The sequence below is a fragment of the Corvus hawaiiensis genome, chromosome 12 (genome assembly GCF_020740725.1).
Source record: "Corvus hawaiiensis isolate bCorHaw1 chromosome 12, bCorHaw1.pri.cur, whole genome shotgun sequence".
In the NCBI taxonomy this organism is placed as follows: domain Eukaryota; kingdom Metazoa; phylum Chordata; class Aves; order Passeriformes; family Corvidae; genus Corvus; species Corvus hawaiiensis.
Genome location: NC_063224.1, coordinates 19,494,956 through 19,514,561, shown reverse-complemented (window position 1 = coordinate 19,514,561; position 19,606 = coordinate 19,494,956). Strand labels below are relative to the sequence as shown.

The following is a 19,606-nucleotide window of genomic DNA, read 5'->3' as shown; positions in this document are numbered from 1 at the left end:
AATATCTTGACATTAAAAATCACATGTAAAGGGCAGAACCCATGAAAAGAAGGATTAAAGGAGTTTCAAGTGAACTGAAAGGGAGACATGAAGTAAAACACTCAGGTAACTGAGAGGAAATCCCAAGGTGGATAATGCAATGTTCATGGAAAACAGAAGAACCGTAGCAGGAAGTCAGACTCTGGGAGGCCAGAGGAAGATGCTAGAAGAGTTAATGTGTTAAAGTCCCGTCATGTGGAAGAGGTGACAGTGTAGGCTGTCAGTGATAAGAGGAGGAGCACGGGTCTGTCAGAGCCTGGCTGAAACGATGGCAGATCACAGGATGCAATACGGAACACTTGGACTTCACCGTGGTACACAGCAGTCTGGCTGTGTTAAAAAAAATAACTTCGCTGCAGTTATCCGGGGGGACCTGGATTTGCCAGGTTAAGTTGCAATTTGTCCTTATTTGTCGTGACACAGCAAAAGGAAAAGTACCTCCAGAAGCTGATTCACAGCCAGTCAAGACTACCTTGGAAAACGTCACTGTTTCGAAACACCACACTCGTGGAAGAACAGCCCGGGGGTTTCCGCTGCCGGAGCCGCTGGGGCGCAGTGTCAGCGCAGGGGCTCGGCCGTGAGCCCGGGGCGGTTCCGGAGCGCGGTGCCGAGCTCGGGGCTGTGGGCGCACCTCGGCGCGGATGGAGAACCGCGAGCAGCGAGACCAGCCCGGGCCGGGCCGGGCGCGGAGCCCGGGGCAGGTGCGCGGCCCTCCCCGCGGGGCGGGCGCGGCGCAGGCACCGCCCGGCTGCGCGCCCTCCGGGGCGGGCTCTGCCCGCCCTTTCCGCTCCGCGCAGGGGGAGGAGCGGCTGCGGCGTCGCCGCTCGGAGCTGGGCTGCTCTGCCGGGACCGGGACCAGGACCGGGATCGGGTTCAGAACTGGGATCGGGACCGGCATCGGGATCAGACCCGGGGCAGCGGAGCCCGGAGCGCGCCCCCGAGCGGCGGGGCGGGGTGCGGCGCTCAGGGCTGCGCGCCCTCGGCCGGGGCACGGCTCCGCACCGGGACAGCGCGGCAGCGCTCCGCGCCGCTCCGCACCGCATCAGGGCACCGCTCCGCGCCGCTCCGTGCCTATCCGCACCGGGGCACCGCTCTGCTCCGCGCCTCTCCGCACCGCAGCGCGGCCCCGCTCCGCGCGATGCTGCCCGGGCGCTCCCCGCGCCGCTCCGCCTGAGACGGGCGCGGGGCGGCCATGCAGTCCTCGCTGCCTTAGCTGAGCGCGGCGCTCGGGCCGGAGCCCGCGGCCACCCCCCGGCGGCACCGGCACCATGAGGAACGGCGATGACCTGGAGGGCTTCGACGGCGAGGCGTCCAGCGCCTCCATGATCTCGGCGGCCAGCAGCCCCTACCAGCCCACCACGGAGCCCGTCAGCCAGCGCCGCGGGCTGGGCGGCTTGCGCTGCGACCTGGACTACCTGCGGGGCACCTTGGGCAGGCTGAAGCTGGCCGAGGTGGTGAGTACCGCGGCGGGGAGCGGGGGTGCGAGCCGGGTGGCTGCCGGCAGCGGGGCCGGTCGGGGCCGTGCGGCGCTGCCGGGGGCCGCAGGAGCGCGTTTCACCTCGGCCGTGTGCCCGCGGGTCACCGGCGTGCCGAACAAACCACGGCTGCAGGGCCGAGACATCACAGCAGGCAGCTTCTCGGCAGCGGTACCACTCGTTCTGACCCTGTGCAGGGGCGTCGCGGTGCCCGGGGGCGCCTCCCGGCCGTGCCGGGCTCCGCGGGTGCCCGGGTGGGACCCGCCCGGTGCCGGGTGCGGAGCGCGGCGGGCCCGGGATCCGCCCGGAGCTCGCAGAGTCCTCGCTCGCCTGCGTGCGGTCAGCGGGCTGAAGCGCTCTTAAATGCACGGAATAAAAGGAAAAAGCCCTTAAAAAACCCCCAAACACCAAACGTGAGGTTTTGTATTGTGTAATTAAACGTGAGCTGTGCTCATTCGTGTACTTTGGACACCTGACCTGTTCAGTTTGATGGAGCCCATGCAAGGCTTGGACCACCCCTGCAGTGAAGCACGTAATAAACACCAAAGCATTTCAGCAGTTTCTGTGGTGCTAGTGCTGATGTTTGCCTTCATCTGATCTGCTTTCCAAGTCACTATTTTTTATATATATATATATATATATATTTCAAATCAACAAATGTGTTTTTCAGGATATTAGGAAAAGAGGTGTTTTATGAAAATGGCAATCACCTTGAAATAGATTTTTAAGTAATTTCTTACAGGGTACTGCAAATTCTTGTAATTTAAAATAGACGAGTTCTTTGAGAAGTGTGATGCCAGAAACATTTAAATATTTCATATATATAACTTCAGCATTTAAAACCACTGCTGGTTAGTACAAGGCAAAACTTGCACATACAGGTTTCATGAAAAACACATTGGAAGTATCCTAGTTTTAGCTGCACACAAGTTTATAGAGGACTGTTGTGATGAATGTGTGACCATTTTTTATGAATGCCCAGTAAAATCCAGGGTTTGGAAGTGTGATTTGTTTTCTTCTCATCTGCTCAGCGTAGGGTAGGATCTGTGCTCTGCAAGTGGTAGCAGTGAGCATGTTAGCCCAGCAGTCACACAACAGGGACCAGAGTGTTTGCATTGTGTGTGTTCAGGACTGGAGCCAAAGGATCTGTCATCACTGTGCAACATCTACCTGTCTTCGAGCTGTTTAAAACTGTCCGTGTGGTGGAAGTCCTGGGGTGATGCTGCCTGATACACTGAAATAATCCGCCCTCGGGATTTTTGTTTCAGTTCCTACTGCAGATCCTTTCTGCAGTACACTAATAACTGTGGCAAGTCATGTTAAAAACTTGTCATTAAAATGAGTAATTACTGATCGTAACTGAATCTTCTATTATTAAATCTGACTTGCTTGGAACAAATTCCAGAGATACATGGAGTACACCTCGTAAGTTTCTAAGTCGTGTAAAGAAAGATGGGGGAAAACCACACTCTGCTGGAGTTAGAGAGGTTTGGACAAAGACACTGCTGCTCCCAGTACATCGTTGGGAAGATACATGTGCAGAGTGTCTTGAGAGGAACTGAGCCGTGTTTCGTGTCCTTTCGTAAGAATGATCTGAGCTATTGCATGTGGTTCCTAGGAGTGTATGAATCCAGAGGGGCAGCAGTTAAGGAGAGATTAAATTAGCTAGTGTAGGGTGGAAGGCTGTGCACCACCTCAGCCTGGTTAGTTGTACTCAAAAAACCTCCATCTCATTCATGGTAATGGAATAGCAGACTACTGACATTTGCAAACCAATGGAAAACTGAGCAGTGTTGGAAAAGAAAGAAGAGAGAGCACATTCCACTGTGTACTTAGGTTGCTTATTTGCCAAGTATAATTATTTCAATTACAATATTCAATAATACCTTTACAAAAATATTGTAGGAACTGAAACGTTACCAAGTCTGTAGTGTAGAACTCTATCTCTTAAAAACAAGAAGGAACTCCTGGCACACAAAAAAACCATTACAAAAAGGAAAAAGGCAAGTACTGGTTATGATAAAAGTCTCTAAATGTCTTCTAGTAAAAAGAATGTTACAGGAAAGATTACAATGTATGTGCTTTATTTAGCATCAGGACTTGTCTTAAAATACATTTGTGATTGGCAGGCAAGATGTCAGCTCACGGCAAACATTGCTGCTTCTTCTAATCTTTGGTTGAAGAGCTTCCCACAAACTGGCCCGTGGTGCTGTGGGAAGGAAAACTGCTGCACTTTGTGGCTTGGATGGCCCTGCTTCCAAATGCCCATTTTTGACTGTCAAAAGCAGAAGGAACAGGGAATGGGGAAAACCCCACATCACTTAAAATAGGTGTAGGGCTCTGTAATTTGTTGTGGATTTATCTTTATGGATTCAAATAAAGGGGTTGTTGCAAGAGGGAAACCATTCTATGACGTTGTAGGCATATGGAGTAATTTATTTGCTGCTAGAGGGGACAGTAGTTTTAACTTATTTATATTTCAAGAGGATATGCCTCAAAGTGTCCTCTGAAGGGACACCAACATAATGGGTTATGGTGATGTTTCATGTATAGTATTGTGCAGCTTACTTCTGAGCCTTGTTTTGGTGTTTGCTAAGTTTAGATTTGGTTGCAGACCAGAAAACTGTACAATTTAAGGCTTGCAGCTCCTCTTTATGACCAAGCTGAAGAGCTCCTAGTCCTTGGATCTGCCTGCCAGTGGTCAGTGATGGCAGCGTGAGGAGCAGTGAGGGAATAAGGGGAAGGGCCCATGTGGAACAGCTTGGCATTGAACCGATTTGCCTGGTTTTGGCAATGTTATTGTTAGGCAGGTGAGCTTTTCTGAAAGGAGTCTTGTGCTTGTGTCTCAGTGTTCTGTTGAAATAGTTGTGTGTGTTTGTTGGGATCTGTGAGGGAACATCTGCTGTACTGGGGATGCAGCTGTAGCCTCTTTTCAGCAGCAGCTTGGAGGAAGGTGGGGAGTGCTGGACCACATCAGAAAAGGAGCGTTCAGGGCTGCTGGGGCAGCTGAGACACCTGAGGGTGTCACCAGGCAGGTGGGAAGTGACACACAAAGGGAAATGGGAGGGGGGAGGACTTAAGGTAGCTTGGAGCTTTCATGTTTGGTTTGTGCCTTTTGGTTTTGTTCTAATGAGACTTTGAACTCGAAAGGGAAGTCAGGGAGAAGCCAGTACACTTGTGTGCTAACCAAAGAAATGTTTTTGCTTTGGAGAAGTTGTCTCAGCTGACTTTCTGGCATTTAAATGGAGCAGTACCTTTTCTCATGGAAGGTGTGAGAGAGAAGTGGCTGTCCTTGGAGAGCAGAGCAGGAATGCTCTTTAGAGTTTATTCTCATTACTTTCTGGCATGAACTTGCTTTTCATGCTTTTGAGGGCTTTAATACTTTCCATTGAGACTACTGTACAATAATGAAATGGATATCACTGGAAAACTTTGCTGTGGATGTCCTCAAATGATTTGTTTTATTTCCGTACTTTCTCCCCATTCCCTTGAATTTCCGAAGGACAGTCTCTCATTTTCCTGAGTGTGCTTGCTGAAGAAAGGTGTTTACTGTGTGAGGAGTCAGGAGGGGCCCATTCTGTCATCCAAAGGAGATGGGCTGGTTAGCAGGTACGACTTCTTTGCTGGAAATAGTTTCATTTTAGATGAGACTGTCTGCTTTTTTTCCCTCTCTTCATTTAAGTTTTCTCTTCAGCTTTTCAAAATACATTATTATTGTTACTTTTCCTTGATTATTGTAATTCTGCACCTCCAAGGATCATACTGTCATTAAAGCTGGGCATAGACATATTTCCTACTGAAATTCCCATGGCCAGGCGTGGCTGCCCTTTGTCTGCTGCTCAGTTTTTCTGGGAGTGTAGCTCCAGGTGGGCTGTTCATCAGGCTTTAAGGAGAGGAAAACCAGGCAGGATCCAGCTGGGAACCCTGTTGGTTCTCACCAGAATCCTGCCAGGTTTGCACAGGCACTTGCTTTAAAGTAGCATGTATCACCTTTAACAGCTGGGCCAGTTGGTGTGGAAAATCGTGCCTGGTCAGTTCTTGTGACACTGGCAGCAGTTAGGAATGGTTGAACTGGAGCAGTGGGATCACAGAGCAACCTTCTGGTGGAAGCAGCAAGAGGCAGAAGCCCCTTAGCATGTGCTGGCTGAGAGAGGGTGGATGGCATTTGTGGTGGTTGGTGATGGCTTCTGTGGCTCAGACAGCCCTAGACTTTCTTCTCCTCATGTGTTTCTTCCAAATGCTACAAAAATCCATCAGAGATTCCTTTTAAAGAAGATAATACTTCTGCTTGGGAGGTCTCTGAGCTGCAAGATGCTGATGAGTGCACTGGGAAGTATCACTCCCGACTTGCTCTCGTCTTCTTGTCTATAGCATTTGATATGGCCTGTCAGGGGAGGCAGCATTTTGAGCTGAATGAAATCTGGTGGGAATAGCAGTTCAGATGTTCACAATTTTCGGAATAAAAAGTTCCATCTTCATTGGTGGAAAGTAGCTGAACATTGAAAAAAAGTTGTTTTGTGGCTTACTGTCATGATACATTTGCAGATTCAGAAATGGGTTGCTGAGGCCAGGGCTACAGTGAAACTCTGCTGTCAGGTTCTGCTGCAATGAAGAAAACAAAATTCAAAAGCCAGGAATACATGCCTACATGGGTAATAAGACTATTGAGAATTCTCATTGTTAATTATATTAGAAAATTAGAGTAATAACATTTATGTTCCAAGGAATAAGCTAATTGCTGACTATTAGAATCTGGTTGAAAGCTATTCTGAGGTGTTCAGTAATCTCATATTTAGTTATTGCTGCCTTCTTGTGCCTTGAGCTCAGCATCTCAGCTGGAGGGGAGGATTAGATGGAGCCCCCAGCCTCCCTCCCACCTGTGTGTGATGTGTCACATCTCAGGGCATGTCTGACTCACCTGCTCCTTTGCCCCTGGGTGTGATTCCTGACTGGGAGTGGGTGGCTGGAGCAGGGAGCCGGGTGCTTCACAGGCAGCTGCCCTCTGTAAGTCAAGAGAAGTTACCAGCAGGCCACTGGATCAGTGTGAGGAAAGGGAGATTACTGCTTTGGAGATTACTCCAATGCTTTTGCATTGTCGTTGTGAAGTTTGGGTTTCTGTCCATGGGGTATTATCAGTTGCAGAGAGTTAGTAGAGGGCAGTGGGTGATGTTCTGAGCACAGTCAGTGCTCAGTCACAGCAGTCAGGCCATTGGTCCTGGTGGGAAGCACTTGGTGCTCTTGCTGAAGAGCAGAGCATTGCAGGAGGCACCCTAGCCTCAGAGGGAACTTGGGATCCCAGGCAGCCCTGTACTTGCCTTTTTTATTCATAGGTGATGGTTTCACCTTAAGGTTTAATTCTATTCATTTGTTCTGCACTCTGGAGGGATAGAATCCTTCCTTCTTTTCACTCTGGATTTAGTTTGAGCAATTTATAGCTCTTTGTTCCTGAGTGAACATTGCCACTTGCCATAACTCCTCCTTACCCCTCCTGCCCTCAGCCAGCCCTGTTCTTGCTGCACGATGCAGGACAGGCTGGTTTGGGCTGGCCTGGACAAGGGGCTCTCTGCTCTGGAGCCGTCCAGCTGCCCTCCCGTGCCCTGTGTGCCAGAGGGGGTGGGCTCTCAGTAGCCACAGCCTGAGCAGGGGTGACCTTTGGGCTGTGTGCCACCACTCTGTACAATGCCACTTTTCCAGCCACTTCTCTTTCATCCTAGGGTCACATTGGCAATTTATAGTCATTCTGTGATGAACTGCATCATCCACCTCTTATTCTCTTATAGTCTCCAAACAACGAATGTGTGTTACTGTGAGAAATCAGTGTGATTTTTTGTGTCATGTGCTGAATTCTGATTTTCAGTGGCATTTGTAGCTGCTTGTTCAGAAGATGTTGAGTATCCCAGCAGATACCGGTGATCTTTGGCATTTGGTCTTAGAAAAAGGCTGTTGTAATATCATATCAAGAGGATCAAATTTGTAGTGCACAAATATGCTTAGAAATCCTCTTCAGGTGTCTCTTCAGTGCCTCTGAAACTCTTGATTTTTCTTCAAAAAGATTTTTCTTTAAAGGTTGTGGATCTGCATTGCTGTGTGGTGATATTTTTATCCTAACATTTACTGTGGAAGAATAATGAGATAACTCTGTTTAGCTTTGCTTTTTATTGTTTCTGTGTACAACTAAAGAAATGACTGTGGCTGTCTTCCCACAGAAAGGTGGAGAGGTTTTGGTTTCTTTCATGGTGTCTCTTAACTACCATCTGGCCATGGGATCATATCCTACTGATCCTACAGTAAACTCCAAATGCCTGTTAATATTTTCTCTCTTAAGATGGTGGATAGTTTTTAAATTCTGATTTCAGAAGAAATTCCTATAATGTCTGTGCCAAGCATGCTGTATTTTTTTCCCTTCCATTATGAACCAGTACAATACTAATAGATGCACTACACTAATGTAGTTCTCATGGTATTAATAATTGGAAAGCTACCTTTATTTCTTGTAATTTTTCTAGTAATGTTTTTGTTGATGAGACTCCCTAGTGATTTAATTATCATCTTGAGATAAGAAGATGAGGACTAGAAATTTAAGAGCTTGTGTTTTTCTTGCAACATAATCAGTACAGGAGGAATCTGTTAGTTCTGGTGGGAGTTAGTGCATTGTTTTGTCAAACCAACTTGCACACTTTTCAGTAGCCATCATCATCCTGTGCTCAAAATTGCATTTCATCAAAATCTGCCTTGCTTCTGAACCTCAGCAAATAATTTTGTACTGAAACTTTGCATACAAAGAAAACTAAATGCACAATGAAGAGACATCTTAACAATGGGTCAGCTGCTGTTGTTCTGTAGTGCTGAAGCCACCACTTATTAGAGCTGCAATAAAAAAATACATTCGTATTTAAAGAAAGAAAAGTCACCTAATTCTCAGATGGCTTGTGCAGTTGCTTCCAAAACATGGAAGTAATGTTTAGGTTTCTCTGGAACTTGTACCATCAACTCCAGATATGGGAGGAGGGAAGCAGAAGCTGGTAACACCAACCTGATGTAGAATAGGGGTAAGAACATACAACCATGAGTAGAGAAAAGATGGGTCAGAAATATTCCTGACAATGGGCAGAGAGGTCCTAGAGCTTGTGTAGCTCTCACCCAAAGTGAGAGGGCCACTCACAGTCCTCAGTGTGGGTTCAGGTGAGCAGAGTATCCTTTGATGTTTAGTCTCACTGTGTGCAAATTAAACTGGGAACTGTAACTCAGAGTATCAGATTCCTGACTGTGGTATTTAGTGAACTGTAATTAAGGCTGTGGTGTTTAATGCCTTAGCTTGTGGAAGAATATGATGTGTTTTTACCCAGACAAGTGTTCCAGCATCCAGTTAAACTTCTTTTCATGTGTGACTTGATATTCAGGTGGTGATGCTTGACACGTCTTTAAATTTTCTTTAGCTCATATGTACATTCTCAAAGTGTTCAGGCTGCAAGTGAGCTGAACTGGTTGGGATTGTTTGCTTCATTTAGGATAGCCTGAAAGCCCAGCAGCCAGTGCCAGCGAGTAGGAACACATCCTGTGCTGTGTCTGAGTTGCACAAGGTGCTGCTTCTGCTGTGACTTTCACTGAAGCTAACCCGAGGTATTTTCAAATGCTGTAAATCTGCCAGAGATCCAGCACTACTCAAAACAGGTCTGGCAATCTTTTTCCAAATTATTTTATGAATCGAGTACAACCATTTCCATATTAGGAATTTTCTGTACTTTTGTACATTTTTAAACTGAAATGCTCATGGCAAGGAAGCAACGAGCATGGTTGTGAATATTATTAAATGCTTAAGGTCTCCAAGTCTTTAACAATCTGTAGTAACTTCTCTCTCAGGAAATTATTTTCATGCTAGAAACTGATACTGCCACTTGAATGGTGTGAGTAGATTAATTAGTTGTTTGATCATACGCTCTTCTTAAAGAAACTAATTGTTGCATTTAATGCTTAGAGACTTTTTATCTGATGTAGATGAAACCTTTTATTAAATATAGTGATATTTAAATTTGAGACGCTGATGTGCTGAGTAACATTTTACAGTTACTTTGGGGGTGTGCTGCAGCCCCTGGCGTGCAGGATGGTGCCGGGAGCTGAGGGCAGCGCTGCAGGGGCTCTGCGCTGCTCGCAGCCCTGTGCAGGGTGCAGCCCAGGCTGCTGCAGGCTGGGGCACAGCTGCTCTCCGGTTATAAAACCCCAGGGGCTGCGTTTGCAGTTGTGCAATGGCATCTGGGGGCTCTCTGCGGCGTTGGCAGAGTTCCTCCCGCATCCCTGGTGTCAGCCGGGCTGAGCAGCGCGGAGCTGCCCCGCGGTCCCCAGGGCAGCTGGCAGTGCTCTGCATCTCCTGGCCTCCAGCTCTTGTTTTAATGTTCTCTTTCACCAGGATGTCTAGACTCTTTTTGCCTTTTAAGGCATGGCATCTAAGGGGGCCTTCGGGTTACAGTCTTGGGAACGTTGGGATTGCAAGGACATATTGCACCATTTCCTTTAAACAAAAACAAACCCAAAAAACTTCAATGGATTCTGTAGGACTACTTTAAGTTCTTGACTGTTTTCTCATTAAAATTCCTTTCTTGTTTTAGTATCTGTGAGATGTTTGATGTTTACTCATAATTGGGATTAAATGGGATTTTAAAAGATACAGACTGATTCTGATAGTGATAAAATAGAACTTTCACTTTTTAAAATAGCCAAACAGGCTAGTTAAACTAGAGGCTGTATAAAGCAAATACTTGACAAATTTTATTATTATACCTTTACTTCTTAAAGCTAATAAATTAATTATCTGTTTGTTACCAGATTTACAGTACTGTGTTTTAATATTGTTTTGACTAGCCAGGTTTCCAGCACAGGCTGGCTTGTGAACATGGATGGGAACATGAAGCCAGTTCAGAAGTGTTGATTTTTTTCTTTTTTTAAAAGCTGAAGAGAGAATTCTCATAAGTGAAGCAATAGCTTTTTTTTTTTTACTGTATTTAAAAATCATGCAAATATGATCTCAGTAATGTGCTGTATTCCAGCAGACTGTGTCTGCGTGTGTGTGCACCATACAGATTTTGTGTGTGCAGCCCCAAGACGAGGGCAGTTATATCTACCCATTTTGTTTAAATAACAAAGATATGATAAGCTCTGCATTCTTACAGTTGATCTCAATGGAAAATGCCAGGAAGTGGAGTGGAGAGGACACTTCACCCTTGCTGGGAGGTTGGGGAGGAAAGGTGGATGCTGTACTGAGAGGTACCTCCTGAGCATCCCACACAGGTGTTACTAACAGCTAATACATGCTGATACTAAACTGCTGACTCTCCTGACTTCAGTGACACTGACTGTTAAATTATCTGTAAGACTAACAGGAGTGAGTTGGCAGTGGTTTTTAAGGAAGGATTTTTAAGGACCCTGCTTTGGTGCCTGAAAGTGAGGGTTGCTAACATTCAGGTTATTAAGTGAGGGTTGCTAATGGAGCAGTTAAGCTGGATTTATTCTCCATTTTGTTACCTGTAGCCAGTTTTTGCTTTATTGTGGTAAAGCCTGCATGAGTAGGAGTATAGCAGCAAATGGGACTAATGGGAAAGTATTTTATTCTCCCTTCTGCCCCCACTACTTGCAGCTGGCAGTAGTTGAGGAAGATGCAGATGACTCAGTGCGTACACAATTACATTCAGTGTGACACCAAAGAAATGCATGATGGTTTCTTTGACCTATTTTTGCCTGACTTGTTGAAGAACATAATATGCAAATGCTGGTCAGATTGTGATAAAATTGGATTTGAAGAAACCTAGTTGGGTAATCCTGCTGTTTAAGAATTTCCACTCAGCATTGTGTGAGTGCTTTAATTATGGTTTTTATCAGCACCCTGGAGCTCTGTTCTGAGGTCTGGCTGCACTGCAGTGGTTTGTGTGCAGAATTCCCTGGGCTGGTGGCCTGTCCCTCTCTGCTCCTCTGGGGCAGGCAGGGGGACACTGAAGCTTCTTGAGAGAATTTTACTGTCTGACCTTGGTGAGCTGCAGCTCCCTCTGAGGAACCTGCCCTGTCTGGCACTAGGGAGCATCGTTAAACAGACCAGCTTGTGGTGCTTGGGAATTAGAGATGCCTGCAGACGCTGCCAGAATGAGCATGAGCCAATGAATGGGAAAATTAAGCCTCAAGTATCAGGATATGGTGAAAAAGGGGTGAAGAATCATCTCCCTCCCGTAGTTTTTCTGTTTGATGGCACTCACTGTAGCCATTGGTACAATTCATGTACTGTAGGTACAAAATAAACCTTTCCATTTATGAGTTGTTCACTGGGTTGTTCAGGAATGAAGTGCTTAATGCAGAATATGAATGGGCAAGTTAGAAATGTGAGACTTTATGTTGGGATTTTGTTCATTATTGTCTTGAAGGACCTGTTGCTTATGAAAATATTTTGATTTATGCTACACAAGAATTGTAGTTTCTGGGGATGGGACGCACAGGTTCCTGTGGAGAGGAATTGGCGGGAGAAACTAGTTATGTTTTGCATATTCTGTTTGCCTTTGTTTAAAGCATAGCTCTCTGTACGGTCTTCAAATGAACCTTCCCGTAGGATGGGCCTGCTAAAAAGCTGTTGATGGGCTTTTGTTTATGGGACAGGTGGCACACTACATTCATTTTTGTCTAATCTGGAAGGTTTGTTTGAGTCTCATTCAGATTTCAGTGAGGAAATGTCATGTGCCTAAAACAAATACCTCCTCGCAATGTGCCTTGGCTTGGGATTCTGCTCAGTGGTTCTTTTGTTCATCTGCTAGTTGGATAAAACCTAAAATACATCTAAATCTGACTTTTTCGGGGGGGGCTTCATTGTTTTTGTTTTCTTAGGAAGAACTATGTTTGTTTTATCTGTCAAAACCTCCTATGCGTTTAATGGTACTTGAACTGGAGTTGATTTTGCGTTTATCTAGCAGATAAGAATGTTTGTTGTATAAGTGTGTCCAAGCAATAACAAAACTCTGTACTAAAGCAGTTAGCAGGAAATAAGTCACCATATCATGTCTGCAGATTTTTTTTTGTTCTAGATTCTAGATATGATTAAGTTCACTTTTAAATTGATGCATTTCTGTTTAGCCAGTTGAGAATCTCTTCTGTTCACTTAGTTCAGTCCAGTTCATTATTTTTCTTAGAATAAGCATTAGTTTTGATGTCATAAATGTTTCAAAACAAATATCATTCTGCTGTTAATTTTGAGTGTTGATTACCCTCACTCTTAAATATGACCCATTCTCCTAATAAACCATGAAAATGTTTCAGACCTCAGCAATATGTTCTGTATTTAGAATTGGTCTCTTGCCTGAATTGAGAAGGGGAAGTCAGCAGTAGCTGAATCTTAGGATTATAGAGAACTGCTGGAGGTGGCAAAAGATCAGCTGATGTAGTAAAGATTCTGCAATATTTAATGCACTGAAGTTTTGCCACATTACAGCCAAAAGTGAACTAAGAAATAATGAAACCTTTGCAGCTCCATGTAAAACAGTAGAGGTGCAATGATGATCTGAAACTCACGTTTTCTGCTGTTACTTCTACCATCACCCCCAAAACCAGATCAGAGGTGAATCGGGAGGCCTGGTTGAATTTCTCTGGGTTGGTTTGATTGTATTTGTGCCATTAGGGCACAATTTAGTGCCCTAAATCCAGGGTGCTGAATCACTGGTGGTGCTTAAGCTTCCCTCTCTGGTAAGTATTGTTTTTCTAAACTTTGTATCTTGCAGGGAAAGTTTAATGCTCCTTTGTGATTTAAGGCCCCTTGCAGCTTCTTACCAGAGTTAATAACACTTTTCATGTAGTCTTGAGGATGCAGACCAGGAGCAGGTGGGAAATCAGTCATTTTTTGCTTAGGGTAAAAGATGGTTTCCTGCTGGAGGAGCAGGACTGTGTTTGAGCCATATGATCCCAAATATTCATATCTGTGCCAGCTGTTTTAGATGTGGGAAATGCATGTGCTTTGCAAGGAATGAGACCCACTTCGTTTCATGCATAAAGTTGGGACTGCCAGGCCAAGTAAATGAGAACAATAAATCTAGATTTTAATGCAAGAAAGTTCAACGTCTTCAGATACTTTAAGTGGTATAAAAGCAATATATTTCTTCTCTATTTTGTGCATGTGTATTCTGCTGTACCATTAATTTAAACAGTCTGGATGTAAAAATGTCTTCCTAGTGTGACATTCTTACTAAAGTTCTGTGGGTATTTTTCAGGCAGAAAAAATGCTGACCATTTTGTGGTTTTTTGGAAATCATGTGTAATTATGTCATTTAACCACACAATACGGCTTTCTGTGGTAATGTTTTAGATAAACAGGAAAGCTCATTTTTTACTTTGTTTTCATTGCAGAACTGTATTTTTTTTTTATTTTAATGCAACGTTCTTTGATTAATTTCTTCAAAAATATAACAACATATTCTGACAGGAAAAATACACGATTAGCAACCTCCTAAAAGTTCTTTTTCAGCGTTGGTGCCTGTCACAGCACATTTTCTCCATTTTGGGGAAATAACAGTGTTTTATGTCTGATGTGCCTGTGTTGCCAAGAAAGTGATGTGAATATGAGGCATTTACATAGCCCCGAGGCAGATGATTTCTTCATTAAGGGCCCTTCTCCAGGGGAATTTGCAGGAAAGTTGAGATGACTACAGTAATGGTAGGAGGCTGATGGGGCTAACTCCGAGAAGAGGATGTTGCATCCCAGAGTAGAGGCTCTCTCTCAGGAATTCCATGGCCCTAAATCGTGGTGGCTCCATGGAGCTGCTCTGGGGGCTCGGTGCTGCACACCCCCGGCAGTAACACTGGCTGACAGCTTGCCAGTTTATTCAGGGCTAAGAGCACAAAATGGCATTATTGGGAAGTACATCTCATACTTAATCCTCTGCTTGGGGCTTTTTTCCTCCTGCCTGTGTGATGTGGTGGTGGGAGATGGGGGGTGGAGGGCAGGGGATGCTCTGTCACAGCACTGGAGCTGCATTGCACACTCTGGCAGAGCCAGAAGCCAGACTTTTCCTCAGCTTACCCTGACCTTACCTCATTCTTTCTGAGCCTGCTTTGTTGATCAGATTCTTGCAAGGAAAAGGTGTTATTGCAGGTAGCCTGGGATACCTCTGCATGGACCTGAGCATCCACAATTAGCAGATGTTTCCATCATGACAAAGCTGCATTTTAATACAATATTCACTGTACTTACTTTAAGAAGAGTGGAAGTAGAAGAGAAACCAAAAGCCACTGTTAAAAATGAGAAAGTAAGTAATAAAAGAGAGCTATACAAATCTTTGGGTGCTTGAAGAGTTTGAGTGGAATAGAAAACTCTCCAAAGTACTTGGTACAGAGAAAAAAGGTGAAAAGGTTTGTTCTGTCCATCAGAGAAAACTTTCTCTCTTGCCTCGGCCCGAGAAAGCTGTAGCTGTGTCATTTGTGGGAGAGAGCAGTAATTCATGTAAGAGGAGATTTCCACCACATTCAGTTTCTCATCTTTCCTCGGTAAACCAGCCTTGAAAGTGGAAAAACTTGTCAAATCTCATCACCCTAAACTATGAAAAGATGTGTGATTTGAAAGTGGGGGTTGCCTCCCATGTTGGACAAATGTCAGGGTGTATTTTGTTGGCCAGATGCTGTTCCCCTGGTTTTCTGGGGTTTTTTAGCTGGTCCTGGATCTGCAGTCATGGGAGGCAGAAGCAGGATCCTGGATCCTGGTTTTTTGAGTGTTCCAAGCAAGGGCAGAGCTTTAGCAGCCGGGGAGTTGGGTTTTTCTCTGTAGCTTTGTGTCCCAGTCCCCCAGAGCAGTGCAAACCTGGATGGAGCATGGAGGCTTCCCAGGAGGGCTGGAGGGTCTCGATCCTTGCTTCCCCTTCCAGGAGGGTGTGTGTAGGCACCATGGAAAGGCCAGGCACCAGTTTCACCTGGGATGTGAGCTGTGGCAGGGGGAAGAGCAAAGGAAGCTCTGGGGAAGGGACTTTGCTGTTGTTTGCAATGGGACTCTCTGGGGCACCTCGTTCTGCTTCGTGGCTGTGCCAGTCAAGGGGTGTTCTGTGTTAATTCCCTGCCTCAGTTATGTACACACTCTCATAAATTATTTATTTCATAAATTTAAAAATGCAGGGAAAATGAATGTTAACACATGGTTGGGTTTTTTTTAATGAACCTTATCACTGGATGAGCCGTGGCCTTTGAGAATCTGCTCTGGCTCTTGTGGCAGCATTTGGACAACACTTTTAAGCTCTCTGAGTAAATTGTGGGGTTATGGAATCAACCCTGTGTATTTCACTTTCATTTCATGTGTTCTGAGTAGTTTGCTTTTTTATTGAAAACAAAGTTAGATTCCTCTCTGAGGGAATGGCCAGTGCAAGTGATACTAAGTATGTTTTTATAGAAGTTTCATATGATTTTTAGTTAATTTGAAGGATGCTTCTGACAAGTTCATAAATGTGTAGGAGGACAAGATTATCCTGATGTTTTAAAGGGAATGTATTTTGTATTGAGGACTGAGATTTCTATTGTGATTAGAAAAAGGGAAGTTTCTGTAGGAGGTTAGCTTTTTTCTGATGTAGTGATTAATGTGGATTTCATTATTTGACGTAGCTTTGCTGTGAGACAGTCATGGCAGGTAGCAGGAGGGTATTAACTGTAGCACTGGCAGGATGGATAGTCTTTGAGAAGGGGGACATACATTTTTATTGGAAGAAAAATAATAACACATTTAGTTGGAATCTTATTTGAAGTACCGAAGAGTTAGAAATAAATTGTGTGTATGGGAGTGTTGTCCTTTTCCTGTCTCCTTCCATCAGACAGGGAAGCAATCGAGGTTTTCTCCCAGCCTGTCTGATGAATTTATCAATAGACTTGGGCTGCCACACCCCAGGCACTGCACACTGCTGCACGTCCTAAACTGATGGCACATCTTAATTGTGTTTGAAATGGTTTGGGTTAAGTCAGGCCTAAGTGTACACAACTAACACTTTTTTCTTACCAGAGTGTGTCACAGGTAAATGCATTTTATAGTTTCTTAAGGGGTAAAATGAAATCTAAATGTAGAGTTGCTTTGGAGTTCATTAATTCTGATCTTGGGAATACGTAAATAACACCAGATTATTTGAGTTCATGACTCCAACTGCCCCTTCAGTATGTAATTAATTTCTAATGCTGTACACAGGAGACTCTTTGGGCTCTTCTGAGCTTTGCCAGCCAAGGTGGGTGTGTTAGCCTTGAAGAAGCAATGCTGCCTGGTGTGGAGAAGAGTCAGTGTAAAAGTTTATCAGCAAAACACCGGAGTTGTTGCCCAGCCTAGCAACTGATGTGCCAGAGATTTTGGCTCCTTCAGCCAGATGTTGGTGGCACAATTCAGACTTGTTCATGTTTTGAGAAAATGAACCTGATCTTTGGGGCTTGTACTACAGTATTTCTAGAGAATATTGCAGAACCATTTATTTTAAAAGAAAAAAATTACAAGTGTCATAATATATTAAAAATAGTGGCAAGAAAATTAGAAATTTTATTATATTGCAAAATCCAGAAGTAAAAATTTTGCTGGCTGACATTTAGCATTAATATGTGATGTTGATCCTTCTTGAAAGAGCAAAGATTGGCTTTTAAAGCTTTTTTTTTTAAATTGCATTCAGTCTCATCTTCAGTTTTGAGGCTCGTGTGTACAGAGAGGATGAACTTCATTACATGCTAATACTTTAGAATGAGTCTGTGTCTGGACAGTAATTTTTTTTGGTATGTGTGTCCTTGTTGAAATCATAGTTTGACTTTGATTCTGCATTGATTCCGAATATTCCATTTCATGCATGATCTTTCTTTCTGAAGCTATTCAATGTCAAAGATAAAATCTGAAGTGTTTAATCACTGGGTATCCATTGAGAATTTGTTTGATGTAAATTGGCCTGCTCTGTTAGCTGACAAAAATTAGTGTGGCATGTGCTCTCTTTAATGAACATGTGCTAAGTGAACTGTGAGAGGCTTTCCAACCAAGTGTGAGGTTTTTTCATTAAAGTAGTTCTGCTGAGCTTTAATTAGTTTTTAAAGTTAGATTTTCTACTGTGTTCTGAAGTACCTGGCAAATGAACATGAGGAGTATTGTCCTTTTCTTAGAATTACTGCTCATGTTAGTGGCAAAAATGGTGAATTCTTTCAAAACCCTTTTTCATCATTTTGCAAGTTTTGTTGTGGGAGGCAAAGACAAACCAATGGATGAAACATAAAAAGTGCATGAAGGAAGGGTATCTGCAAAACATTGAAATTGGCAAAGAAGGATTTAGCAGAAATTGGTTTTTATTATGGCTTCTGTCAATCTTTTAAACTTATGTTTGTGCAAAACATTCAGATTGTTGAATATTTGGCTCTGAGGAAAGTATCTCCCTTAGTTCCTCATCCTCAGATTGAAGTGCTTACTGAGCCTCGTTAGAATTCTGTGGCACAGCAAGAAGAGAATTCTTTCTAAAAAATGTCAGTGGGCGGATGGGGGTGGTTGTCCTGAAAACCAAAGCAAAACACTCTTAAGGCCTTCCTTGCTTGTCCTGAAAAATGCAAAAACCCCAACAAAACAACAAAAAACCCCCAAACCATCCATGCAACTGCTGCTCTTCTGTCAGTTGTGTTTGAGGAGGAATCCCCTCGCACGTAGCTTGGTGTGAGGGTTGTGTGCCCGAGGTGTGTCAGTGGTGCCCATGTGCTGGCAGCTGTCCCTGCTGGCTGCTGCTGGGCTCAGGGGTGGATACCTTTCAGTTTTGTCCACTGGGCAGACTTTATTTAAAAGTACAGTGAGTGTCAGTGTTTTATACTAAATGGTGAATTCATCTCTTGCCAGAGTCCACACGAGATAACTCTTCCAAGAGTTAACTTCTGAATTTAGTGTGACCTATCATTATCCCAGTTCCATGTTTGTGTTTGCAGCACCAGGGGATTTTCCTTCATCTCTTAGCTGCTTGTTTTATTGTCCTATAAGGGAATCATAAAATATGGTTTTATATGAAATATAGTGTACTGATGATGATAAATGTGAAAAAGGCAGACATTTTTGGAGACCAGTAGAAATCCTGAATCTATTCTATTTTGAATTAATGTAGGTCTGAATTGGTAGTGAATTTTAAGTAATAATCTTTATTGAAATGTCTTTCACAATCACAGAACATTAATACTGTGTAATTGTGCTCAAGGTTGGTCCAGTAGACAAATGCATTCCATCTTCTAGTTTTGGAATAGTGTATCATGAGTGAAAAATGAAATAAAGTGTTTGAGGTGCTGTTTGCATGTTAAGCCGGTGGCCTGCAGGGGTTTCATGCTTTTTGGGGTGTCTTGGTCATTTTGCTGTTAGAGTCCTTGTAATTTTGCTGAAGTGTTCTTTGTTGAACGGGACAAATCCAGAAAATCTTACATTAATTTGCTTTTGTTTTTGCTCCTGAGACAGTGCCCTGTTGTAAACTAAAATCACACATTCCTGAGTGTAAACCGATCGTGTGTTCCCAATGGAAATTTCAGGAATACTTGTGGCTACTTTCAAAATGTGGAAATCTATTTATTTTTTTTTCCACTTGTTTTTCTTCCCAGCTTTTGGCACTGACTGCGTTCATCTGCATAGAGACCATCATGGAATGCTCCCCTTGCGAAGGCCTTTATTTCTTTGAGTTTGTGAGCTGCAGTGCACTGGTGGTCACCGGTGCTCTCCTGCTTTTGTTCAGTCTGAACCTTCACACAAGAATACCCCAGATCAACTGGAATCTTACTGTAAGTTGGTGCAAATTCTCACTCTGTTAAAAATAGCTGCAAATCTGGTTTAAGTTGGGTCTTTGGTCTTTGCTTCCTCCTGTTTAATATTGTGTATGAGTGTTCTTTATGCTGAGTAAAGTATAAATTTTACTTATATTTACTTTGAATGCTAACAGCAGAATGTAGCTGTGAAATGTAGCAAGATTAAACTACATTAAATAGAACTAAAATTGTGTTCTGGTAGATTGTCTTTGGGAGGACAAACTTCCTGCTAATGCCAGCAATTATGCTTTGTGGATGAAGTGGATAAAAATGAAGCCTGCAGTTATTTAACTTTGACAGATGCTGTATTTACAGTAGCCCAT

The 19,606-nt window shown here is 44.0% G+C and overlaps 1 protein-coding gene across 2 annotated transcripts in view; it reads left to right on the top strand.

Moving 5' to 3' along the window:
- The first annotated feature begins 1,204 nt into the window (after nucleotides 1-1,204).
- CMTM4 (CKLF like MARVEL transmembrane domain containing 4) overlaps nucleotides 1,205-19,606 on the top strand; it is a 36,894-nt gene continuing 18,492 nt past the window's right edge. The window contains exons 1-2 of one of the 2 annotated variants that reach the window (XM_048316590.1): nucleotides 1,205-1,493; nucleotides 19,083-19,259. In XM_048316590.1, the coding sequence (XP_048172547.1) occupies nucleotides 1,308-1,493; nucleotides 19,083-19,259 (363 nt within the window). In that variant the 5' untranslated portion in view covers nucleotides 1,205-1,307. The remainder of the gene's footprint in view (nucleotides 1,494-19,082; nucleotides 19,260-19,606) is intronic. The other variant, XM_048316589.1, reaches the window with a different exon arrangement.